General features: G+C 38.0%; 1 protein-coding gene and 1 non-coding gene across 2 annotated transcripts in view; both read left to right on the forward strand.

Annotated features, from left to right (window-relative positions):
• The first annotated feature begins 787 nt into the window (after positions 1-787).
• SMC3 (structural maintenance of chromosomes 3) overlaps positions 788-27,438 on the forward strand; it is a 37,827-nt gene continuing 11,176 nt past the window's right edge. The window contains exons 1-18 of the mRNA XM_015148176.3: positions 788-936; positions 2,061-2,136; positions 7,095-7,133; positions 8,736-8,803; positions 11,125-11,196; positions 11,538-11,617; positions 12,321-12,399; positions 14,569-14,686; positions 15,582-15,757; positions 16,216-16,296; positions 17,041-17,205; positions 17,491-17,612; positions 17,832-18,045; positions 22,709-22,812; positions 22,998-23,097; positions 23,520-23,680; positions 24,161-24,302; positions 26,448-26,598. Of these exons, the coding sequence (XP_015003662.1) occupies positions 922-936; positions 2,061-2,136; positions 7,095-7,133; positions 8,736-8,803; positions 11,125-11,196; positions 11,538-11,617; positions 12,321-12,399; positions 14,569-14,686; positions 15,582-15,757; positions 16,216-16,296; positions 17,041-17,205; positions 17,491-17,612; positions 17,832-18,045; positions 22,709-22,812; positions 22,998-23,097; positions 23,520-23,680; positions 24,161-24,302; positions 26,448-26,598 (1,963 nt within the window). The 5' untranslated portion in view covers positions 788-921. The remainder of the gene's footprint in view (positions 937-2,060; positions 2,137-7,094; positions 7,134-8,735; positions 8,804-11,124; positions 11,197-11,537; positions 11,618-12,320; positions 12,400-14,568; positions 14,687-15,581; positions 15,758-16,215; positions 16,297-17,040; positions 17,206-17,490; positions 17,613-17,831; positions 18,046-22,708; positions 22,813-22,997; positions 23,098-23,519; positions 23,681-24,160; positions 24,303-26,447; positions 26,599-27,438) is intronic.
• LOC114670246 (small nucleolar RNA U13) lies at positions 10,066-10,167 on the forward strand. The gene has a single exon (XR_003719726.2). It is a non-coding gene; the product is annotated as a small nucleolar RNA U13 (small nucleolar RNA).

Here is a 27,438-nt window from a genome sequence, read left to right on the forward strand (position 1 = left end):
TCAGAGCTCAGAGATCCATTTTTTAAACAAATGATGTTTTTCTCCCAAGACTGATAGGGATCAGAGAGACCTAGGGTTGCCACTAGCACCTAATCCAGGCTGTTTTTTTTGTTTTTAAAGTAGATTAAAACCTTTCAGCCTTACCTAAATCTTTGTTGCAATTATACAGATCTGCCTAGATTTATAGCAGATGGCAGAGTAGAAACAGTTACGGAGGGAATTAACACATATTAAAACAAATTTTCGAGCATTGACAAATCCCTTCGGGGTTGTCCTGCGAGTGGGCAGTTCGGAACCAGCTTGGGGCGTGCTAAGATTGTAAACGTTCCTAGGGAGAGCTATAACAAAGGGGCAGCAGGGACTCTGTGCACAGAATTCCAACAGTCACCAGCATTCCATGTGTTCCAGAACTGGCACAGCGCGCGCGGTCCCCTTTTTTAAACAGTGCGGAATCACGTGGCCGACGGCCCGCAGCGCTACTGGCCCTCGGAGTCTCCCACCCGGCTTTGGCGCGGAACCTTAGCCCCTCGTGGACGCGACCATTGGCCCTGCGCTCGGAGGGGGTACGGACCAACCTTACGGTCATGGCTTCTCCGAGTGAAGCTTTTGACTAAGTCTCAGGAAACCGTTAGCTACAGAATTCTATATTCAAATGAAATCCATCAAACAACGCTGTGGAAGACTGGTTTTGCCTAAAAGAAAGAGCAGACCTGAACTTGACTCCTCCTACGCCCTGTGAGGGCTGCAAGGTGGTTCCTTCCAAGGCGCGGACTCCGCCTCCACGAGCGCCGCCATTTTGTTTGGCTGGAGGGGAGCGAGCGGCGCTTTGGGGGAGGGGTCGCGTAGGCGCCTCACCTGACGGTGCAGCCGGGCGGTCGCTGCTCCCGGGCAAGTCTCCTTCCAGGCCAGGGGCCCGGAATCATGTACATAAAGCAGGTAAGGCCTTCGCGTCCTTCCACCCCGTCATAGGCCGGTAGGGACTGCTCCTTGAGGCGGGAGTGTTGCGGCGCCATCCGCAGCCTTTCCCTCTCTCCACAGGCTGGACCAGGGCTGGGCGGGGACTGTGGGGGAGGAGGGGACCCCAGGCCCCGCGAGTGTCCCGGCTGCGGGGTCGCGGAGAATTGGGGTGCCCCTCTGCAGCCTGGGCCTCCCCGCTGGCGCTGGTCTGGGAGAGGCAGGATCTCCGAGAGGTGTGGAAGGGCGGGCGAGCGGGCGGGCCGCTGGGTGGGACTGGGCCTTCCCGGGCGGCCCGAGAGCTGGCGGGGGCACCGCGCCGGGGCGGCCGCGGGCGTAAGGGCTGTGTGGTCCTGCACGGGTGGCCTCGCACGGGTCATGTGCGTGGGATGTGTGGAAACGTGGCCTCCCCGGCTCGGGGGCGGCCTTGGGGGCACAGGCTGGGGGTGTCAGGTGTCACTGCGGAGGGCCGTTCCTCCCCCGGATTAACCCGCGAAGTGAGCGGGACCCTCCTGCTTGCAGGATGCGGAGCGCCGCCTCCCCCGGTTGTTTACTTCTGTCAAAAGGGTCTTCCCGCGCGGGAGTCCACCACAAAGATGAGCCCAGGCACACGGCCTTGGAGACGGTTTTCTGTTGGATCTGTCGGGCTCTGAGCACTCCTTTGGAACGTGGGCTCTTTCTGGCTGGCGCTGGCCGGTGTGAGTGACTGAAAGCAGCGCTCGGTGGTCTTGGAGTCAGGAGAGCTGGGGCCGGTCGGCCTGCTGGATAGACTTGCTATTGTACTGCAGTGTCTAGTGTTCCAGTTAGGCTCACACAGTGTTCTTGATTTTGAAAGATCCTTAACAGGTTGACAACTATAACGCCTAAAAAAAATAAAACCCAGCAGCATTGCACTGGCAAAGATTACCGATGAATGGACTTTTTTTTTTTTTTCTTTTAAAGTAGATTTTTAATCACCACTTTCCAAAATGAATTTTTCTTATATGAAATTGCAGGTTTTGTATATTGCATTAAATGAGAAACAAGAAAGAAATTCAAGAGAAAAATGTTAATGTATTGTTTTTGGGGGGGGGGGTGAGTTCTCAAAAGTGTTTTTTATTTACTAGGTGATTATCCAGGGTTTTCGAAGTTACAGAGATCAAACAATTGTAGATCCCTTCAGTTCAAAACATAATGTGATTGGTAAGTGTTCTTGGTTTACTCGGTCATATTTATAGTCTATACAGATAACGTAAATTCTGTCGATTTGTATATTGGCTTAAGGAGACAGGAATTGTCTTTGAATGTTAAGTAAAGTTATGTATATTTTTCTGCTTGAAATAACTTTTCTGTCTTATTGCGCTGATGAATTGCTTATTTCTATGAACTTAAAATGTTTGGATAAGACACTCATAAGTTACCCATTTTTTATCTGGGTAGCCTTGTATGTATGTGTAAGAGAGTTTTAAAGCATTTGCGCCCTTCTGTTCTTGTTATATATCTTAAAATGCTGACTGTTGCCTTATTTCAGAGACAAGACAGTTTTTATTCACAAAGTAGATCCCAGAATTCCTGCCCTCCCCCCAACCCTCTAGTTCAGTGTCTCTAAGGACAGACCATGTAGCTAGATTGGAAGAGCATAAATTTTAGAGCATAACAGAATGGGGTTCCAATCCCAGTTGTAGGGGGTTGGGGGGCTGGGGGAGGGATGGCATTAGGAGAAATACCTAATGTAAATGTCGAGTTGATGGGTGCAGCACACCAACATGGCACATGTGTACACCTATGTAACCTGCATGTTGTGCACATGTACCCTAGTATAATAATTAAAAAAAAAAAATCCCAGTCACGCGTTCTTTTTGAGACTTTGAGAAGCTTCAGTTTTCTCATTTGTAAACCTGTCTCATAGGGCTGTTGGGAAGATTAAATGAGAACCCTTATGTAAGTGTGAGAATAAAGGGCTAATGGTGATTGCCATTAACAATATGTAGTCATTATAGATGGCTCAGGTTGTAGTGTGCATTTTGCTGATACAGCTAACAAAGATGTTTTCTGACATTCTGCTGAGTATTTTACAGGATAGATGAAAGGAGTGCTTCTGGACACCAGAAAAACAGACTGCTATTGACGCAGTTTTGCTGTACAGAGTCCAGACTAAGCGGTATATTAGTTTGCTAAGGCAGCCATAACAAAATACCGTAGACTGGTGGCTTAAACAAGATTTTTTTTTTCTCACAGTCTGGAGGTCAGACATCCATCATCAGGATACCTGCATGGTTAGGTTCTGGTGAGGTGCTCTTCCTGGCTTACAGACAGCTGCTCTCTTGCTGTGTGCTCACATGGCCCCATCCTAATGTCCTCATTTAACCATAATCATCTTCCAGGGGCCCCCATGTCCAAATACTGTCACATTCAGGTTTAAGGTGTCAGTTGTTTCAAGGGAGCACAATTCAGTCTGTGACACGCAGGTGAGATTCATATTACTGTTTCCAGAAGACCCTCAGAGAATCATACTTTATTTTGTATAAAATTATAAAATTGAAGGCAGGTTTTTTTTGCCCTTGATTTATCAATAGCAGCCTTGTAGTTGGGAATAAAGAAGACATACTTTTTTTCCCGCTTGTGCTCTGTCTACTGAAGTCATTTAATTGAATTGACATGCCATAGGGTGGCTTAATTGTACTGGAGTTTTGCTTACATACAAGTACTTTCTGATTTTTTTCATCAATCGGAAAATCTTTAGAAATGTAGAAAAATAAGAATTACTAGATTTATATTTTCTTTAACTTGCACCTTAAAATAAGTATCTTAATATTTCATTTGTGTGATTTTATAAATCATCTGTAAAATAACTTATTAGCTAGAATGATTACATTTTATCTATAAGGTCCATCAAATACCATTGTTTTAGCTATTATCAGTTAGCTGTTTTACTACTGTGATTGCAGCATTGGATTTGTTAACAGTCACTATTACAAAGGAAAATGGTTTTTAAAACAAATGAACCCAAGATAACTCCTGATTAAACATGTTTTAAAACCAGGCACATTAGTAATGTAAGAAAGACCAAAAGTAGTTATGTACTGAGATTTGCCTTAAAAATATCTGGTGAAAGCATACCACTTTGATTGATGAATGATGTTGACTATTAAAAAATATCTCTTGGGTATATGCATCAAACATGTATCTTTTTAGGGATTTTTTCCCCCTAACCTTTTAACAAAAGAAATACATGTTAGTTATAGAACATTATGGAAAAGCTAAAAGGAAGAAAATTAAGATAAACTATACTCCTTTTACCCAGAGGTAACCATTCTTTGTTTTTTACTGCACACCATGATTCTTCAGAGATAACCATTTTTTTTTTTTTTTTTTTTTTTTTTTTTTGAGACGGAGTCTCGCTGTGTCTCCCAGGCTGGAGTGCAGTGGCGTGATCTCGGCTCACTGCAAGCTCCGCCTCCCGGGTTCACGCCATTCTCTGGCCTCAGCCTCCCAAGTAGCTGAGACTACAGGCGCCCGCCACCACGCCCGGCTAGTTTTTTGTATTTTTAGTAGAGACGGGGTTTCACCATGTTAGCCAGGATAGTCTCGATCTCCTGACCTCGTGATCCACCTGCCTCGGCCTCCCAAAGTGCTGGGATTACAGGCTTGAGCCACCGCGCCCGGCCTGAGATAACCATTCTTAATAATAACAGTCTATACTTGTGGTTAGTCCTGGTTTCCTAGAAAACAGCACAGACAGGCTTAGCTGCCAAGGCTTTAATGGGAGGTGCAGTTTGAGGGCAAGAATGAAGAGAAAAGCTGGTCACAGATTTCTAAAGAAGACACAGGTGGTTTGCAGTCATGTTGAATAACTTACAGACTTTGTGGACCCACCATGCCTTAGAAAGGTCAGATGATAGAGGAATGGATTTGGATTCGGTCAAGGATTTGTTTGCTGGCACCTGTCTTTCATTGGTCAAAGTTTTCTACATCCGGCATTAATGCCTCCAAACTTTTGGATTGTGGTTCCCTGGGAACTAACACCCGGAAGTAGTCAGGGAGTTATAGCCTCCTTTCCATCTTCACAATTCAGCAGTACCTGAATGTACTCCCAAGGTAGCTTGAATCTACCAGAGGTGTTAGTAGACTGAGCCTCTCCATTGATTGGCAGCCAAGGCCTGGGTTGAGAAAGATGAATCTGGGGCCATATATAAACTGTATTTGCCTCAATTTGTTTTTAGTCTTTGTATACATCTGTAATTAAGCCTTTTTAAATAAAAATGGGTTCATCATATAATTTATTGATAATTGTTATTCTCCAGGATAAATCTTGAAATATCTTTATTAAATATTCAGCATCCTTTAAAATTGCTATGTAGTGTTCCACTCTATAGGTAAGAGTAATTCTTACAAAGAAATTCTTAAAATTTCAGTTATTTATAGATGGATTATGGTTTGAAATATTTATTCATTTAATGATAAATTGTCATCTTAAACTTTTATTTAGAAATAGTTTCAAATTTACAGAAAAATTGCCCCAATAAAAACTGTACAGAGACTACTCATAAACCCTTTACCTAGATTCACCTATTGTTAACATTTTCCCCACTTGCTATATCATTTCCACTCTCTAAACACTTTTTTCCTTAGAGTAAGTTATTTATGCCACAGTCCTTTATCTCTGACTTTAATGTGTACTTTCTAAGAGGAGGGATATAGTCTCTTTCATAATCAAAGTATAATTTACAACTTAAGTAAATTTAATACATAGTAAAAATCTGTCCATTTTACAGTTATGTTGACTGACCCAGAAATGTTCTTGATAGCATTTTCCCCCCTCTAGTGCAGGATCTAATTTAGGAGCAGGCGTTGCATAGTTGTCATGCTTCTTTAGTCTCCTTTAATCTGGATCATTTCCACAGCTTTTGTCTTTTATAACATTGTTGTTTTTGAGAATTAAGACATAAGTGATGTTGTATCCCTTTCAGGATATCACATCTGGAGGCACATGAGGTCTGACTCTTACTGATATTACTTTTGATCACCCAGTCAAGGTCTAATGTTTCCACTGTGTAGGTATTATTTTTTCCCTTGCAACTAATAAGTAATATAGGCAGATGCTTTTGGACCATGTAAATCTTGTGCTCCTTTTCAAACTTTGTGCCTACATTTAGCATCTGTTGATGACCCTTGCCTTTATTCTGATGGTCACAAAATGATTTTTCATTTCCAGATCTCCTTTCACATTTACAACTTGGCATTTGGTAATTCTCCTCCTTCCTTACCTACTTATTTATCTTTTTATTATTGGTATGGGTGCATGGATTATTCCCCCCACCAATAATTTATAATTTATTTAGTCATTTTGGTGCTCAGATTACCCCTAGATTTAGCTACTGAAAGCCCCTTTCAAGCTGGCTCCTACGTCTGTCATATGCGTTTTTTTAAAAAGTGTGTCCTTTCTGGCATGACATGATCTTTTTGGGATTTACTTTGCATTAAAGGTGGTAACTGTGTGGTTAATTTGCTCAGAATATTTCTGGCTCAAGATTGAGAAGACTGACATAGTTATTTATGAGTCTTAACACTGAAAAGTTCACTAAACAAATACACTTACTTAAAATCAAAAGGATTTGATATCCTTTTAAGTATTGAATTGCTTATATTTGAATTTTGTTAGTCAAAAAGTACCTTAAAATTATTTATACTTTTGTGGTTCTGTGAGACTACACATGATAATATAGGGTTGATTGTAAACATGAGAACACTGTAAGGATTTAAAATGATTGTTTTAGAATGTTAGCAATATATGAATCTTTCAATTGTTAAACATATATATAGTTAAATAGAATTATATATCCGTTGTAATATGATAAATTATAAGAGCCAGGTAGTATATTTAGCTACTCCTATTCATTGTAAACTATTGGGTAAGAGGAAAAGGATCAACTGTGAAATATCTTTAAAGAAAAAAACTATTAGAAGTCTGTACAAAATTGAATTCATTTGGTGATTATAGTTGTTTTATTGGTTTCTTTTGTTCACCGTTGTTTAATTTCAGATGTTAAGATGTATTAGAAAATGGGATTTTAAAAATTTTGAGTATTTTTAAAAAGGTAAACAGTTTTACATTTATTGGTTTTTATGTAAAATAACTTGTACTTTTTGAAATTTTCCAGTGGGCAGAAATGGATCTGGAAAAAGTAACTTTTTTTATGGTAGGTATTGTTTTTTGAATTGTAAATATATTAAGACCTGGGTATCTTAGGGTAGTTTATTGAAATCATTAATTTTCTGAGGTTATATATGCATGAAACCCAAGAAATACTTTATATGGGATTGCAGCTTAGTGTAGAGGGTTTAGAGTGTACAGATCTGAATTCTGCTTTATACCCAGTGGCTGATTAGCTATGTGAGACTGGGCAAAGCACGTAGCCTCTCAAATTGTTCTTTTCACTTTAAAAATGGAGATATTTGGATGTTTGCCCTGTCTACCTTAGATGGTTTGTAAGAATGGAATGCAATAGTATGTAAGAAATTGCTTTTTAAACTTGAATGTAATATATAAGTTATAAATGCATATTTTAAATGTATGTAAATGCAGTAGAATAGTTCATAGTATTGTTTTGGAAAATGGTTCATCTTTCTTATTTCACCTTTTTAAAAACGTTTTCTAAACTAGTCATCTTTGTAAAGGATGAAGAGATATAAAAAACTTGAAACTGAACAGACTGTTGTCAGTTTGAAGATAGTAAATAGAGCTTCGAAAATTCTCTCTGAAGATAAATTGCATTTAAGTATAAATAGCAATGCTTCTGTTAACAAATCCTTTGAGGAGAAAAACATTTTAACAAAATTAGACTGTTAAGGAGTAGGTTGAAAAATATGAACTTTTTAGTTGGGGTAATGCTTGAGGGAAAGGAGCATTTAGTGGACTGGCTTAATAAGAGTAAAGGTTCTGTCCCTTCTGTGCACACAAATCTGAAAGGCACTCTCTAGCCTGTATATCCTGTTGTGGTTGTAATTTGGCAATGATGAGAGAGTGGACTGAAGTGGAAGTATTTCAGAATCTCCAGGGTTGAGGGCAGTGTGAAGTCTCCTCACCCCGACCTGTGTCCACAGCACACACATTAATGCTTATGCACGTACTTGCTGATGCGAGCAACCCCCTCCCCCCCGCCCCGCACATACACACAATGCCGAGGTCTCTTGGGTGGACTGGGACAAGAACAGCTGAGTAAAGAGTTCCACTTCCTAGGCAGGGTGGTCCAGTTAGGTACTCTATATGGAAGTAGGAATGGCCCCTTCTTACAGAGCTCAGTGTAATATAAGAAGTGTAGTAGAAGTTGGGCATCTCAAACATTTCCTTGTATTTCCTTAGTTTTATTTCTTTTGGTAAAGTATCCACTTAAGCATATTCTCATACATCCTATTTTGTTAAAAAAGATTTTAACTCATATCATTTATGTCTAGTGGGGAATAAAGCAAATACAGTGTTAACCTAATCTGGTCAGTGTACACTTTGAGCCGGAAATATACCTTAGTTTTGCTTGTCTGTTTTCGTGTATCTCGGTGCTTTCTCTTTATTTTCTTACTTTAAATGTTTCAATGAAAACTCAGTATTTTTCTTATATCACTTCCTACCTGATTAGTCTTATGTGCAGGCACGTTTTCTGCATTTCCTTTTGTCTATATGAAACAGATAATTTATTTGCATTGTCTGTTACCAGACACACTATGTTCTATTGAGGTGTGGGAAGTTATAAATAAGTTATAAACACTTTTTTAGGGTATACTAATAGTTCTTTTTGTATTTCCAGCAATTCAGTTTGTTCTCAGTGATGAGTTTAGTCATCTTCGTCCAGAACAGCGGTTGGCTTTATTGCATGTGAGTGAGACTGCTTTAAGGCATTATTGATGTTAAATGTATTTTAAAAATAAATTTTCCATGCTGGTTAAAAAAGCATTTGTTCAAATTTCAGATTCTTTGTGAACCAGACACAGTCTGTCTCATAAGTGTGTTACTCTGCTGTGAAATTTATCTTAACATGTTAATGCCAGATAAAAGCCCAATTTTTTTTTTTTTTTTTTGAGACGGAGTCTCGCTCTGTCACCCAGGCTGGAGTGCAGTGGCCGGATCTCAGCTCACTGCAAGCTCCGCCTCCCGGGTTTACGCCATTCTCCTGCCTCAGCCTCCCGAGTAGCTGGGACTACAGGCGCCCGCCACCTCGCCTGGCTAGTTTTTTTGTATTTTTTAGTAGAGATGGGGTTTCACCGTGTTAGCCAGGATGGTCTCGATCTCCTGACCTCGTGATCCGTCCGTCTCGGCCTCCCAAAGTGCTGGGATTACAGGCTTGAGCCACCGCGCCCGGCCAAAAGCCCAATTTTTATGCAGTGGTTAGGAGAAAATTACAGGATTTGCCTATAGATATGTCCTCCATATAAATTTCTTAAAGGAGACGTGATATATTTCATAAGTGTTTTATTCTGCTATGCAATTTAGCCTAACATGTTAATGCCAGATAAAGGCCTAATTTTTATACGATGTTTAGGAGAAAATTATAGGGTTTACCTATAGGTGGGTATGTCTTCCATATAAATTTCTTTAAGGATGTGATCTGCAAAGGCTTAAAAGCAGGTTTGCTGAGGAGAAAGAAGAGGAGTTTGAGATTGGAGATTAGGAACTTTAAGATGCAGAACCAAAAATTGGGAGCATAGAGAAACAACCATTGCAAACTAAACAACATACAAGTTGTTTGTTGTTTTAGCCATATTTGTACTTAGATAGTAAACATCATTTTCCAGTATGAAAAACAGTAGAGATGTTCTGCAACTTAGAGTGGGGTTATGTCCTGATAAACCCATCATAAACTGAAAATACCGTAAGTCAGAAATGGACATTAACCTATGGTTGAGCAAAATGATCTAACACAAAGTCTGTTTTATAATAAAGTGTTGAATCTCTCATATAATTTATTGAATACTGTGCTGAAAGTAAAAAAAAAAAAAAAAAAGTGATTTTATGGGTACTCAAATTATGGTTTCTACTGATGGTAAATTGCTTTCACACCCTTGTTAAGTTGAACCATCATAAGTCGGGGACCACCTGTTTATTTACAGTAATGTGAGTTAGAATATTTTATTAAACGGGTCCTTTTGTAATTCATAAGCACGATGATTGGGTTTTCGTGTTCATGTGAGTCATGCCTCCCTCAAACCTTGTTAGGATGTTGGCACATTACCAATGTTATGTGGAAAAAAATATGAGTAATAGACTAAAGTAATTTTAGGATAGAAAATCGTGAAAGACTACAAAAAATGATGTAATTAATCCTTCTGGTTTGAATATTGCTTATTAAAGACTAGAAAATGAAATTCCTCAATATATCTTAACAGTGTTTCTCACACATAGGAAGTTGTTTCGTTTATCTCTTGTCTGTCTTTTCCCCTTGTTTAGTTTGAATTTGTAGCCCAGTAATCAGAATTGATTTCCCATAGAAAACTTTTTAGGTTTTTCAGATTGGCATTAAAATAATAACCTCTTTGGTACAGTTCTTCATTGTATTTACTACATAGTAACAGTTTCTATAATCTGGAAGGTATCTGGACTTGGTACCATAGTTTTTGTGTCACAGATTGGTTTAAATGTGACACATGTTAAATGTGTGTATTTCTATAATAGATTTAAAACTGTAGAATGTCTCAAATTTTTTTAAAAAACAGACTTTTGGTAATTATCCCATGATTTATTAGGATTTCTTTGCAGCATTAAAATGAGACTGTAAGAGAAGTCTTCTGGTATGTTAGGTATTAGCAAATAGGTAGAATTAAATGGCCCCAGTCTTCCAGTCTAATAAAGTGGTCTGTAGAATCAAATTTAAGGATATCTAACTTTGACATGTCTTGCATAGTTCTTATTTTTTATTTAGAATCAGAAACTATTTGGTTGAGAATTTTTGTTATCCTAATCTAACATCTCTGCTGTTTTGGCAAGAGGAATATATACTATCTCTCTGGGGATATCCCCAAAGTTTGTATCCCTCTTGCCAAAACAGCAGAGACATTAGTGTGTGTGTGTATATATATGAGTCTAGTAGAAATTTTTCTCCATTGAATCAGACTTGTTATTATGCCCTAGACTTTAAGAATCCTTTTAAAGGATATGAATATACTATTAAGTGAAAAATTTCTCACCTTTTTCATTTTTAGGAAGGTACTGGTCCTCGTGTTATTTCTGCTTTTGTGGAGATTATTTTTGATAATTCAGACAACCGGTTACCAGTAAGTAACCTTTTTTTTTTTTTTTTTAAATAATGCTGAGAATTTAATTGGAGTAGCTAATCTTCATACTTTGAAACTTTTTAAGCTTTTATAATTTGTTATAATTACAGTTTTTATAGATTTTATCTTAAAATTACAGTGAATACTCTGTTAACAAATGGGAATGTACAAGTTGTTGTGAAAAGTGTCTTGGTTAAGAGTATTAAGTATTCGTAGTATTATCTTTAGTGAGATAATTGAAATTTTAAAATCAATAGTTATGGTCAAGGACTTTAAAATGACCTTATTTAAAAAGTTTTCTCCTTCACTATTAAACTTTGGGCTTTTACATTTTCTCTTAGATCGATAAAGAGGAAGTTTCACTTCGAAGAGTTATTGGTGCCAAAAAGGATCAGTATTTCTTAGACAAGAAGATGGTCACGTAAGCATTTTTCTTTTTAAAGAAATGAATGTGTACTTAAATAGAGATGGGGTGTTGCTATGTTGGCCAGGTTGGTATTGAACTCTTGGCCTCAAGTGATCCACCTTGGCCTCCTAAAGTGCTGGGATTACAGACATGAGCCATCACGCCCAGCCAGCATTTTTCTTTCTTTTTCCTAATATGGAGTCTCACTCTGTTGCCCAGGCTGGAGTGCAATGGTGCAGTTTCAGCTCACAGCAACCTCCCCCTCCCCGGTTCAAGCTATTCTCCTGCCTCAGCCTCCTGAGTAGCTAGGATTGCAGGCACGCGCCACCACACCTGGCTAATTTTTGTATTCTTAGTAGAGATGGGGTTTCACCATGTTGGCAGGCTGGTCTTGAACTCTTGACCTTGTGATCTGCCTGCCTTGGCCTCCCAAAGTGCTGGAATTATAGGCATGAGCCACCGCCCAGTCGCATTTTTCTTTATGATTTCCTTACAAAAAAGTATTATTTTACCTGCTTCATATATGGGGAGTATTTGCTTCATCTTCGACAAATCAATATAGAGGATAAACGTAAGAATCAGAAAGTTTTGAGGATGATACAGATGGTTTATAATTACTGATCTGCCCTCCCTAATGCTATCAACCCAGGGGCTAGTCTACTCATTGCTTAATGGTGCTTTAAAATTACCTGAATATAATTTCATTGTTTGTCAACAGGAAAAATGATGTGATGAACCTCCTTGAAAGCGCTGGTTTTTCTCGAAGCAATCCTTATTATATTGTTAAACAAGGAAAGGTAAAACAATTGTATGTCCTTTTTTAATAGAATTTGTTTTCTGAGTAATTCTTGAGTGATGAATTTGGTTGATTCGAGTGGTTAAGCTGAAGCAAAAATGGCCATATCTTTTACATGGCCATAAAGTACCAAATAGGTCTGTCCATTGCATGTTGAGATGGAAGTATTTCAGCATATTAAGTGGATCTTGTTTTCCTAGCGACTGGTATTACTGAGGTGAAAGTATGGGAAGACATTATTGGCTTATGAAAGTTGCAATAATTAAGAATATTGTAGGAATTCTATAAAAATCACATTTGAAAAACTTCCTAAAATTAATATTTTGTGTTACCCAGTTATCACAATTAAAATACTGAAAAGCTAACATTACCAGAAATCTGCTATTTTGCTACGTTATTTTCCCTAATAGGGATTGTGTTTTTTTACATTTTTTCAGCAGCCAAACTACATACTTTTTTAGCTGATTGTTCTGCTCTCTTCTCATGTACTTTCACTTTTTTGGACTAGGGAAAATTCTCAGAATATTCACTTATTTTATACTGTAGGTTTTTTTTTTTTGGTATGTATTAGAAAGTTAGCATTCGGAAGAAGTGATTAGGAAGAATATGGAGTTTCAGTTTTAGAAAATGTGGTACTGGAAGAACAAGTTTTTTTCCCGATTTTACTATTTGTGGGAGAGGCATTTTTTTAAAGGGAGGCTGATTTGAAAGAGCACTTTTCTGAGATCCCTCTGCTCTCAATGTAGGCCCTTTTACTTCATCTCAGTTTCTGCCCCTGTGCCATCCTTGATTGCCTCATCTAAAAGCATTGCCTTCCCCTCAACCCTATATGCTTTATTTCCTTAATCTGTTTTATTTTTCTTCGTAACACTTATACTGTTAATACTTATTTTCTTTTTCCACTAGAATGTAAGCTCCATGAGGGCGGGACCTTTTCTGCTTTGTTTGCTCTTTTCCAGTGCCCCAGCAGTGGCACATATGTTGTAGTCATTTGATAAATAATTTTTAAGTGAGTAAATTGCTTGAACAAATATGTGTAATTGGAGCGCGCAATAATGAGGATCTGAAGGATGATTCTTTGATGTAGATACTTTTGATAGACCATATTTTCTTAGAGATAATTTCAACTTTTTAATGCAGTGGTATCATTTTTGATGTTTAGGGATACTTGTTATATATTAAGTTGCATGGCACTTAAGTTGTACCATTCTCTCTATATTTAAAGCATACCATTTTGTCATATCATTAGCCTTCTGTATCTGTGGGTTCTACATCTGCAAATTCAACCAACCATGGATCAAAAATATTTAAAATAAACAAAATTTTAAAACAGTTCAAGAAATAATACAAATTTAAAACTACAGTATAACTGTTTACATAGCATTTATATTGTGTTACAATTAATCTAGAGATTAAAGTGTACGGAAGGGTGTGCATAGGTTTTATGCAAATACTGTGCCATTTTATATAAGGGACTTGAGCATTCTTGGATTTTGGTATCTGCAGGGGGTCCTAGAACCAATTCCCCATGGAAAGTGGGGGAGAATTGTACTGTTAGTATATTATTATAGCTTTAAAAAAAAGTGTAGTCAGTGATGGTTTCCCCTTATAAAAATACTTTGTTTTTTGAGAATGGAGCTCATCTTTTGTACCTTATCATATTGACTAAGAAAAAGATGGTGGTGTGAGATAACTCCTTCACTTGTTAGCCCTATTTCATAAAGGAGAATTATGAACGTAACAGTTGTATTTGGATTTTATTTGGTAAATTTAAGTAAAGGAGACATAGATATGTAGGCATATGTGCTATACAAATGACATTAGGCAAATCATAATCTATTTAAAACTTGGCATGTCACAAATTCAAAAGTCTGAAATACAAAATGCTCCACAGTCTGAAACCTTTTGAGTGTGGATGTGACATTCAAAGGAAATGCTTGTTGGAACATTTTGGATTTCAAATTTTTGGATTTGGGTTGCTCAGCTGGTAAGTATAAATGCAAATATTCCAAAACCTGAAAAAATTTAAAATCTGTAACACTTGTGGTTTCTAACGCTTTTGCATAAGGGATACCCAAACTTCATGTGTATTAAAAACCTTTCAACGTGGAGTTCTTGTTCTTAAACGGAGGCTACAGCTATATAATGATTATTTTTCTAAAAATTTTAGATCAACCAGATGGCAACAGCACCAGATTCTCAGAGATTAAAGCTATTAAGAGAAGTAGCTGGTACTAGAGTGTATGATGAACGAAAGGAAGAAAGCATCTCCTTAATGAAAGAAACAGGTAAAATAAATGTGTTTCTGCCTTATTTTTTTTGTTACAAATTACTGTTTTTGTGACAGAGTAGCTCCATAATAGGAATATAGTAGGTGTTTAGTATACGGCAGCAGTAGATAATGCTGTTATTAATAAAAATTGAGAATCTATAACACCAGTGATGTTAGTAGCTTTTAAAAATATTGTTGAAAGGCACACTGAGTTTTTTTTTTTTTTTTTGAGATGGAACCTTGCTCTGTCACCCAGCCTGGAGTGCAGTGGTATGATCTCCGCTTATTGCAACCTGTCTGCCAGGTTCAAGTGATTCTTCTGCCTTAGCCTCCCCAAGTAGCTGGGATTACAGGTGCCCACCACCACACCCAGTTAATATTTGTATTTTTAGTAGAGACAGGGTTTCACCGTGTTGTCCAGGCTGATCTCGAACTCCTGACTTCAGGTGATCGCCTGCCTTGGCCTCTCAAAGTGCTGGGATTACTCGTATGAGCCTCCATGCCCAGCCAGCACACTGACTTTTTAAAAGGAAGCTTAAACTGAGGCCCTTACTACATGTTATAAAAGAACCAGTGTCACCATGTGTAAATTTGTTCTGTGTTGCTTTTCATAATAAAGGATCTTAACCCATTTATGCCTAGCATTCTGTAATTGGAATCCTAAGCTTGTGGGTATTACCTATATCTACTGCCTGAGGTCATCGCCAAGGTCTGATTTTTCACAGAAAAAAATTTACAACCTCCAGCATAAACGGGTTAATTGCTATTTTAGTATTTTAAATTTGGTTACCACATTACATCAGAGAAATAATGCTACAGTTCTTAAGAATTTAATTCAAGGTATGTTGAAGAAGTGATACTACATAAAAATTTTATTCAATTCTTCCATCTCTCTCCTTATTTCATTTAAGAGGGCAAACGGGAAAAAATCAATGAGTTGTTAAAATACATTGAAGAGAGATTACATACTTTAGAGGAAGAAAAGGAAGAACTAGCTCAGTATCAGAAGTGGGATAAAATGAGACGAGCCCTGGAATATACCATTTACAATCAGGAACTTAACGAGACTCGTGCTAAACTTGATGAGGTAAAATATTTACCTTTGACACTTAAAATCAGATTAATTTTGTTTTTGTGAATTTGTTAAACTCAGGCCGTAATTACACTTTTCAGTGATTTTAAATAGAAACTTAACCTCTCAATGAATTTATTAGTCAGCAAGTTTTTTCTTTTAAAGAAAATAGCCACGTGGTTGCTGTATAGTATTATCTGAAATATAATCAGATGGTGTTATTAGGCAGATGAGAGGAAAATCATTTTGAAGGTTTCTTGTGGTTTTAGAATGTATTTTGTAATTAGTATTGCTGACATTTTGTACAAAAATTTTAGGTAGTGCTTCAGTTTTCTAGTTAAAAATCACTTTTAAAATTTTTGTAAAAAATTTGGTTACTTCTGGTTTATTTTCATATAAAAATTGTTATTAGATGTTATGAAATATTTAGTAAATACAAAATGAGTTCGATATAACTTTTTTTTTCTTCTTAGCTTTCTGCTAAGCGAGAGACTAGTGGAGAAAAATCCAGACAGTTAAGAGATGCTCAACAGGATGCAAGAGATAAAATGGAGGTAAGATTCTAAACAAGGTTCATGTAAACTTACTTTTTTCTTTTGAGACAGGGTCTTGTTCTGTCATCCAAGCTGGAGTGCATGGTGCCATTATGGCTCATTGTAGCCTTGACTTACCAGACTTAGGCGATCCTCTTGCCTCAGCTTCTCAAATAGCTGGAAGCACAGGTGTGTACCACCACACCTGTCTAGTTTTTAAATGTATTGTAGAGACAAGGTCTTGCCATGTTGCCCAGGCTGGTCACGAACTCCTGGGCTCAAGTGATCCTTCTGCCTCAGCCTCCTGAAGTTTTTTGTTTTTTTTTTTTTAAAGACAGGGTCTCACTCCATTGCACAGGCGGGAGTGCAGTGGCGAGATCACAGCTCACTGCAGCCTGGATCTCTCAAGCTCAAGTGATCCTCCCACCTCAGCCTCTTAATTTTTTTATTTTTTGAAGAGATGGAATCTCACTATGTTGCCCAGACTGGTTTTGAACTCCTGGGCTCACGGATTCCTCCCATCTGGGCCTCCCAAAGTGCTGAGATTACGGGCATGAGCAACCATGTCCAGCCATCGTATAGTTTTTGACCATAGTAAACCCTTTTGTACCAGAATTATGGAATGATTACCACAAGGGGGAGTTAGAGGAATTGAATATTGAAGAGTAGTACTAAATGTTAAGTGAAAGAGAATTAATGGTGTCACAATTCTGCTGTTGTACTTCTAATTGCCTGACTTATTTTCTGTTTAATACTTTTGAATAGGATATTGAACGCCAAGTTAGAGAATTGAAAACAAAAATTTCAGCTATGAAAGAAGAAAAAGAACAGCTTAGTGCTGAAAGACAAGAACAAATTAAGCAGAGGACTAAGTTGGAGCTTAAAGCCAAGGATTTACAGGATGAACTAGCAGGCAACAGTGAACAAAGGGTAAGTTAAAATGCTAAAAATGAAAGACATGAATGTTCAGGTGAGTAGGAACTGCAGAAGACAGTCCTTTCTGTGACTGGTATGTCCTGGAATTTTTTTTAAGCTTTGCTATGTTAACATAATTTGTACTCAAGTAACAACTTAGTACTGTCCCTTTGTTACATTTAAAAAGTTTCATGTTACAGGTGGGTTTTCTTATGAAGTTTTTTTCATGAGAAAACGTGCTAGACCTAAATTATGCAAAATTTTAAAGCAGTTTGCATTTTTACTTATCTTTATTTACAGAAACGTTTATTAAAAGAGAGGCAGAAGCTGCTTGAAAAAATAGAAGAAAAGCAGAAAGAACTGGCAGAAACAGAACCTAAATTCAACAGTGTAAAAGAGAAAGAAGAACGAGGAATTGCTAGGTCTGAGAACTTTCACCAACACTTTAACTTTCTTCATCATATTATATAAAACTAGATAGTCCAAGGAGCTCAATTATATAGTAGCTGCTTTTTACACTTAATTCTTCTTGTATCGTTTCGAAAAATGGCTTTATGTTTCTGTGTACAGTTGACATTATTGGTTACAATTAAACTTGGTTATTATTCTCCTTTCATCTCATTCTCTTCTATTTTGTGTAGATTGGCTCAAGCTACCCAGGAAAGAACGGATCTTTATGCAAAGCAGGGTCGAGGAAGCCAGTTTACATCAAAAGAAGAAAGGGATAAGTGGATTAAAAAGGAACTCAAGTCTTTAGATCAGGCTATTAATGACAAGAAAAGACAGATTGCTGCTATACATAAGGATTTGGAAGACACTGAAGCAAATAAAGAGAAAAATCTGGAGCAGTATAATGTAAGAACATTTATAGCCACTTTGTAAAAATCTTTTAGAAGAGATAAACATGTTTAGTTTTATCTACTTCAAGTTTTGTTTATAAATAAGTCTACATGTGACCTTAAAATATATGACAGATACTTATTTAGAAAAGGCCTGCACAATATACATATAGTTCTCTTTTTTAAGAATGTTCATGTCATTGAGCCTTTATGTAGATTAAGTATATTAAAATGTATGTATGTATTTTTAACTTTTTTGAGATAGGGTCTTGCTCCGTCACCCAATCTGGAGTGCAGTGGTACAAACACAACTCACTGCAGCCTCCACCTTCCAGGCTTAGCGATCCTCTATCCTTAGCCTCCTAACTGGGACCACAAGCATGTATCACCATGCCCAGCAAAATTTTTTTTTTGTAGAGACGAGGTGTTGCCATGTAGCCTACGCTGGTCTCGAAATCTTGGGCTTAAGCAATCCTCCCACCTTGGCCTCCCAAACTGCTGGGATTACAGGCGTGAGCCACCATGCCCAGCTTAAAATATGTTTTTATGAATTGGTAGCATGTGTCTTACATACCCTTAATTTTGACAAGATGTCACATATGTCTAAAACAACTTGTTAGTAACTTTTTTTTTTTTTTTTTGAGATGGAGTTCCGCTGTTGTTGCCCAGGCTGGAGTGCAATGGCTCGATCTCGGCTCACTGTAACCTCTGCCTCCAGAGTAGCTGGGATTACAGGCATGCACCACCAAGCCCACTAAGTTTGTATTTTTAGTAGAGATGGGGTTTCTACATGTTGGTCATGCTGGTCTCAAACTCCCAACATCAGGTGATCCACCCGCCTTGGCTTCCCCAAGTGCTGGGGTTACAGGCATGAGCCACTGCGCCTGGCTGCTAGTAACTTTTTTTTTTTTTGGAGACAAGGCTCATTGCAACCTCCACCTCCCAGGTTCAGGCAGTTCTCTGCCTCAGCCTCCCAAGTGGCTGGGATTACAGGTGGCCGCCACCACGCCTGGCTAATTTTTTGTATTTTTGGCAGAGGCGGGGTTTCACCATCTTGGTCAGGCTGGTCTTGAACTCCTGATCTCGTGATCCACCCGCCTTGGCCTCCCAAAGTGCTGGGATTGCAGGCGTGAGCCACCATGCCTGGTGTAACTTTTTTTTTTTTTAAACTTCATTTTTTGGTATTCCAGCATCATATGTTACATTTAGTTGTTAGGTTTCTTTTATCTCCTTTAATCTGGACCAGTTCTTTAGTTTTTTTCTTGACTTTGGGACTTGACATTTTAAATTATTTGTTATAAAGTACATATATTAATATTTATGTACTCATTAATTGTATATTATATGTAATTATTTGTCCCTAATCTCTTCTTTTGGAGACGGAGTCTTGCTCTGTTGCCCAGGCTGGAGTGCAGTGACGTGATCTCGGCTCACTGCAACCTCCACCTCCCGGGTTCAAGCAGTTCTGCTGCTGCAACCTCCCAAGTAGCTGGGACCACAGGCACGTACCACCACGCCTGGCTAATTTTTTGTATTTTTAGTAGAATGGGGTTTCACTGTGTTAGCCAGGGTGGTCTCGATCTCCTGACCTTGTGACCCGCCCGCCTCGGCCTTCCAAAGTGCTGGGATTATAGGTGTGAGCCACCATGCCCAGCCCCTAATCTTTTGTAGTGATTTGCCCACTTTAAGTTTTTGGTGACTTACCTTTAAATATATCCAAAACCTCAGTGAAGTTTTAAAGAGCTGTTTTCTTTGTACTCATATTCTCACTTTACATAAACAAAAAAAAAATAAAGTGGGGAGCAAACGCAACAGCCTCTGTAAGCATAAAAAACAGGTAGGTAAAATTGCCAGGAGTGTAGCCTGCTGTTTTTGGAAGTCCAGTCGTGCTGTGGGCTTTAGTTATGGTACTTTGTGGAGGGAGTGGAAAACTTGGGTTAATCTAGGTAGTTCTTTATATGGTTAGTGTAGTCTGAACTGTAATAGTTACACCTCCTTTCTTGAAATAAAATGTATTTTCTCTTGAGTTTATGAAACTAACCTCAGCAGATGCCCTTTTTGAAGGAGCCTCCAGTGAGAGTATTCATTTTTTTGTCATGCTTGAAGTTCATTTATTTTCCAATATTCCAGTCACACTTTTGGTTATCAAAATGACCACTTGTGAAGATGAAGCCTTTCCTTTGGACAGAGATGATTTTATAGTGCTGATTGTATTATGTAAATAGCCTTTTGCCTCTTGGTATAATTCTAAATTAATTTTTCCACAGTATATTTTTAAAACCTGCAGTATGAAAAATAAAATGTAGTTTTGGTGGTTTTATTATGCTTTATTATGGTTCATTTATGTGATATATATCATACATACTTACCAAACTAAGTTTTTAGACTTTTTTAACTTATGTCAGTGGTATCTTGGCCCTAGCAACTGCTGTGGAGAAGGGGAAGCTTTTGGATAGTTTCAGTGCAAACTAAATACTAAATGTTTTTTCTTTTCCAGGTGGTGTAATGCATTTCAAGTCTACAAAACGTATTTTGAATTTAATATAGGTAGCTTACTTTATTACTGGTTCTGAGTAGCATCATGGTTTCAGAAAGGGAACCATTAGTGTTCAGATACACCTGGAAAAAAAACAAAGTACGTAGGACTTTAGAAATACTGTAAGCTGTAATACTGGTTAGTAACACAACAGTCTTTGAATTGTTTAGGACTGTGAAAGCTGAAACATTAATTTAGGAAATCTTCAGGATTTACATTCTTCTTTTAGCATGTGTTCAGATAACCTGGGGATGAATTAAGTAATTGCTGTAGAAAAGTTAAATTTTACATAGGGAATTTGTTTACTCTTATGGTTTCAGATACCACTGAGTCCCAAGTTCCTCATGTGTAGAATTAAAGGGTTTAATTATCCAAGATGTTGAAAGTCATTCTGATTATCCAAGATTTTTTTTTGAGACAGAGTCTTGCTCTGTCACCAGGGTAGAGTACAGTGGCACAATCTTGGCTCACTGCAACCTCTACCTCCCGGGTTCAGGTGATTCTCCTACCTTAGCCTTACCGAGTAGCTGGGACTACAGGCACGCGCCACCACGCCTGGCTGATGTTTGTATTTTTAGTAGAGATGGGGTTTCACGATGTTGTCCAGGATGGTCTTGATCTCTTGACCTCATGATCTGCCCACCTCAGCCTCCCAAAGTGCTGGGATTACAGGTGTGAGCCACCGCGCCTGGCCGATTATCTAAGATTTTATGACTCAGTAGTAACATTGACTTTTTGTCAGTGGAATTAGTAGTAACATTGACTTTTTGTCCATTAAAATTTTGGACAAAAAGTCAGTGTTACTACTGAGGACTAATAATTGTTAGTACTCTGTGGGACTATTTACAATTACTTTGATATCTGACAATAATTAGTTATAATACAGACAGATGAATATAATCAACTCATGAAGCAGTTTGAAGCCCTTCCCCTAAAGGATGATCTTCAGATTTATTTTGCTTGTTTTATTGCTTCCCAAAAAGGCAAGGATTTTTGTTTGCTTTGGTCTTTGATGATTCCCCAGCTCTTATAAGAATGCCTGGTACATACTAGGCTTTTGGTAACTTCACTAAGTGGATGAAGTGTCAGCTTCCTTAAACTCTAGCCAATTAGGATATTGGATTTTTTTTTTCAGCTCAGTATAATTTACTAAATTAATACAGTTCATTAACTCTCCTTAAGGAAACAGCATCTTACGTTAGATTCTTCTAGATTTGTTATAGGTTCTGCCAAGATTTTAAACTCATTTTTCTTGAATGTAAAATAGTTGAAAGTAGTTTTTGTGTTCTGTTGTGTGTGTGTGTAGAAGGGGCAGTATGAAAGTGTATAATGCACTATTATGAGAACTTAGAATTTTTTTTCTACAATTCTGGAGTGTATATTATAGAAATAGGAAGATTTAGATCACTAATGAACAAATTAACTTTTGTTTTAGCAACATGTTTTAGAGTATTTAATGGTTTTTGTTTTCTGGTGGTATTCTCATTTGCCTAAAGACAACTTTTAAAAACTGAAGGCCGGGCGCAGTGGCTCAAGCCTGTAATCCCAGCACTTTGGGAGGTCGAGACGGGTGAATCACGAGGTCAGGAGATCGAGACCATCCTGGCTAACACGGTGAAACCCCGTCTCTACTGAAAAAATACAAAAAACTAGCTGGGCGAGGTGGTGGGCGCCTGTAGTCCCAGCTACTCGGGAGGGTGAGGCAGGAGAATGGCGTAAACCCGGGAGGCGGAGCTTGCGGTGAGCTGAGATCCGGCCACTGCACTCCAGCCTGGGCGACAGAGTGAGACTCCGTCTCAAAAAAAAAAAAAAAAAAAAAAACTGAAATTGGATTTTTCAACAGCATCATTGAGGTATAATTCACATACAGTAAATTGTACATATTTAGTGTACATAATTTTTCCTAGTCAGGAAAGTGGCAAAAATATAATTTGATGAGTTTTGACACATATACATCTGTAAAACCATCACCACAGTTAAGACAGTAAACATGTTTATTACCCAAGTGTTTTCCATACCCCTTTGTAATTCCTCCCTCACCTTTTGTCTCCCTCCCCCATCCGTCTGCAACCACTGATCTGCTTTCTATCAGGGTAGATTTGTTTGATGAAACTGAATTTTAAATTTATTTTTATTTCCGTAGAAACTGGACCAGGATCTTAATGAAGTCAAAGCTCGAGTAGAAGAACTGGACAGAAAATATTACGAAGTAAAAAATAAGAAAGATGAATTACAAAGTGAAAGAAAGTTAGTATTTAGACTAAAATATGCATTAATTTTTTGAATAATATTTGTTACTAGGTGTTATGTGGTCTTTAAGTTACAAATTAACCGGTCAGGCTTGCTTTCTATATTTTGATTCTAAACTGTATACTATTAATGCATCCTCATATGTGTTTAAAATTAAAGACAGTCTAATTTTTATTTATTAGCTACTTGTGGAGAGAAGAGAATGCAGAACAGCAAGCACTTGCTGCTAAAAGAGAAGATCTTGAAAAGAAGCAACAACTTCTTAGAGCGGCAACGGGAAAGGTAGGCAGGTTCTTTTCATCACTTCTGTTTACACTGAGTCATTGAGTTCATCGTTATGTAAGAATTTATTACCTTTCAAGTGTAGGTCGTGGGTTGCAAGTGATAAATAGGAGTCCAAATTATCTTCTAAATATTAAATGATAGAGATTTAAATAGTTTTATTACTACACATACTATAAATAGTAGCACTTTTGATTTTCAGATAAAGAGCCCATTTTTAACACTACTGTTATAGAACAGAACCTATCATATAAGGTGTTACATGTAGTTGGCATATAGTGAGGAGGTAATGTGTTTGTTGGAGAGGATGTTTAGTTTAATCACTGGTATTTTTTAAAATGTATGTTGTTGTGGTCTCATTCCTTACCAGGAGTCTCACTGATGATAAAATTTTAATATTTTTCATTTCTGACAATTTACAGGCCATTTTAAATGGAATAGACAGCATAAACAAAGTGCTAGACCACTTTCGTCGAAAAGGAATAAACCAGCATGTTCAAAATGGCTATCATGGCATTGTGATGAATAACTTTGAATGTGAACCAGCTTTCTACACATGCGTGGAAGTCACTGCTGGAAACAGGTTAAAGCTTTTGCTTGATATTTAGCATTTTTAGAAGAGGGAATAAGAATAGTCTAAGAAACAACTTTTGTAGTTTTTGTGCATCATACCTTCCATTATCTTTTTATACCTCGGTTCCTTATCTGACTTTCTAATTAAAGAAGTAGATGCTAAGTATTTGTTCCTAATTATAGAAGCTAGAAATTTCCCCTTTTGGGAGTTTCTCCTCCGCCATTGGAATTTTTAAAGTAGTCTTATTTTTTCCAAAATTATTTGGATTATATAGCAAAAAAGTTAATTGTTTGATGCTTAAGTGTTTATAACACTTTAAAAGTGCACACCTTCAGTCCCAGCTATGCAGGAGGCTGAGGTGGGAGGATTGCTTGAGTCTAGGAGTTCAAGATCAGTTTGGGCAACATGGGAAGACCCTGTCTCAAAAAAAAAAAAAAAAAAAAAAAAAAAAGTACCAATAAAGATTTGTCTTACTCTCTTTATATTCAGGTTATTTTATCACATTGTTGATTCAGATGAAGTCAGCACGAAGATTTTAATGGAGTTTAATAAAATGAATCTTCCTGGAGAGGTTACTTTTCTGCCTCTTAACAAGTTAGATGTCAGGGATACTGCCTATCCTGAAACCAATGTGAGTCAATGTGTGATAAGGTCTATTTCTCTTTTATAATGTTATTTTTTTGTCACATAAAATAACAAGTTAGATGTCAGGGATACTGCCTATCCTGAAACCAATGTGAGTCAATGTGTGATAAGGTCTATTTCTCTTTTATAATGTTATTTTTTTGTCACATAAAATAACAAGTTAGATGTCAGGGATACTGCCTATCCTGAAACCAATGTGAGTCAATGTGTGATAAGGTCTATTTCTCTTTTTTTTTGTCACATAGTCTAACACATGCTAGTGCCCAGTCACTACACACTGGGATTCAATGGTCTATGAGGTAAAAATACCTGTCTTCCCATGGACCTTAGTGCTGAGTGGGTTTTGGGGAGGGAGACAGAAGTCACAGCCATGATCCGTGGTGTAGTGATGTGCGCCTGTAATCCCAGCTACTTGGGAGGCTGAGGTGGGAGGATCATTTAAAAAAGAGAAAAAAGCCAAGATACGAAACAAATCATTGCAAATGTACAGTGTTAAAAGCGTAAGTACAGGATACTTTGAGAGTATATCTGGGAGTGACATAATTAAGGTTAGGGAGTTGGAGAAAAATTCCCAAGGAACTGTCATGTAAAGATTTAAAGTGTCTTGATATATTTTAAAAACAAATTAAATGAAAAAAATGGCTAGTAACGTGATAGACTTCAGAAACATAATATTGCTGTTACTAGCTAGTGAACTTTAGGTGGATTAAAAATATTCTTCAGACACCATTCTTAGAACAGTGTAATTGCTTTGAGGTACTTGACTTCAGAATGTTGATGGTAGTATCAACTGTTTTACCATCCCCTGAAGTTAAAGCTGAAATGATCAGTAATTTAAGTGGAACATTAAGAATCCTGTAAGCTATCAAAGGGTCTGGCTTTTTCTGCTATCACATCTATAAATTGTTTTTGAAGTTTGGGTAAGAAAAATTGGGTCTCAAAAACATGATGTATGAATGGAACGAGACACAAAGGAATACATGGGGTGTGGTTCTGTTTACGCTACATAAACAAAACCAAACTTAGATGAGGACAGGGCTTGGTGGCTCATGCCTGTAATCCCCTCACTTTGGGAGGGGGAGGTGGGCGGATCACCTGAGGTCAGGAGTTCAAGACCAGCCTGGCCAACATGGCAAAACCCTGTCTCTACTAAAAATACAAAAAATTAGCTGGACATGGTAGTGGGCAGCTGTAATCCCAGGTACTTGGGAGGCTGAAGCGGGAAAATCGCTTGAACTGGGGAGGCAGAGGTTGCAGTGAGCCAAGATCATGCCACTGTACTTCATCCTGGCAACAGAGCAAGACTCTGTCTCAAAAAAAAAAAATTGAACTAGGAAGTACAAGGAAGTGATTAGCACAGTCATGGCAGTGGTCATTTCTGGCAGGTAACCACCGTAGTTAAATGCTGTGTGATTAGGAAAGGAGCACACCCATGGCTTCTGGGGTGTCAGCAGTGCTCTGTTTCTTGTGCTGTGTGGTGGTTATGTTGGTGTTCTCTTTATTAATTTACACTGAACACTTAACTACATTTTTCTGTATATGAGATATATTTTCATAATTTAAAAAATTCCAAAAATCCTGTTCTAACAGTTTAGGAGAGAGAAAATGAAATTCTATCTGACAAAATATTTTCCTGAGTATCTAATTTAGATATATAAAATATGTAAAATTAAAACATTGAGGAAATGCTGTTTATATTTAGCCCTTTTATGTGAGAGATACTATCCTAAGTTTTGCATATATTAACTCATTTAGGCTTCACAACTTTATAAGGAAGGTATGTATTGTCTACAATTTTGTAGATGAAGTAACTATTATTTGAGGAAGTTAAGCAACTTGTCCACAGCACACATCTGATAAATGGTGAAACCAGTGTTTGAATTTGGGCAGTCTAGCTACAGAACCACTAAACTCTTTATGCTATTAGGCTCTACTGTTGAAAACCTTGATTACATGAGCAAAATTACCAGGATATTCTAGTGGAATGAGTCTTCTAACTACTTCAGGAAAAACCCCAATAGTTTTGAAATATAATGGTGTTTGGTTTATTTGTATTTCATAAAGATGTACTTTTGTAATTCTAAGTTTTTAGTTAACTGTGATCTCTCTGTTCACAAAATTTCATTTTTAGGATGCTATTCCTATGATCAGCAAACTGAGGTACAATTCCAGATTCGACAAAGCTTTCAAACATGTTTTTGGAAAGACTCTTATTTGTCGTAGCATGGAAGTTTCAACCCAGCTGGCCCGTGCTTTCACTATGGACTGTATTACTTTGGAAGGTTTGTAATACTAATTCTTAGCTTTAAACAGATAAATTCTAACAAATCATTTAAAACATAATCTGGCTGGGCACAGTGGCTCACGCCTGTAACCCCAGCACTTGGGGAGGCTGAGACGGGTGGATCACCTGAAGTCAGGAGTTCAAGACCAGCCTGGCTAACGAGGCGAAACCCTGTCTCCACTAAAAATACGAAGATTTGCTGGGTGTGGTGGTGTGCACCTGTAGTCCCAGCTACTCAGGAGGCTGGGGCAGGAGAATCGCTTGAACGCGGGAGGCAGTGGTTGCAGTGAGCCGAGATCACGCCACTGCACTCCAGCCTGGGTGACAGAGTGAGACTGTCTCAAAAAACAGAGAGACATATAATCTGTGTAATATGTCACTTGAGCTATATGCATGTCTGATGAATATATCTTAACAGTATTTTGGAGGGATTCTGGTTTTGAGAGTATTCGAAAAATTCATCCTTTGCCTTTGGCCGGGTGTGATGGCTCACATCTGTAACCCCAGCACTTTGGGAAGCCGAGGCAAGTGGATCACTTGATGCCGGGAATTCAAGACTAGCCTAGCCAGCATGGCGAAACCCCATCTCTACTAAAAATACAAAAAATTAGCTGGGTGTGGTGGTGTGCGCCTGTAATCCCAACTACTCAGGAGGCTGAGGCATGAGAGTGGCTTAAACGCGGGAGGCAGAGGGTGCAGTGAGCCAAGATCACACCCTTGCACTCCAGCCTGGGTGATAGAGCAAGACCCTGTCTCAAAAAAAAGAAAAGAAAAGAAACATTTATTTTCAATTATTTTATCGTTTTTTAAATAATTGGTTTGTTCAATTAAGAGTCCA

The sequence above is a fragment of the Macaca mulatta genome, chromosome 9 (assembly GCF_049350105.2).
Source record: "Macaca mulatta isolate MMU2019108-1 chromosome 9, T2T-MMU8v2.0, whole genome shotgun sequence".
Taxonomy (NCBI): Eukaryota; Metazoa; Chordata; class Mammalia; order Primates; family Cercopithecidae; genus Macaca; species Macaca mulatta.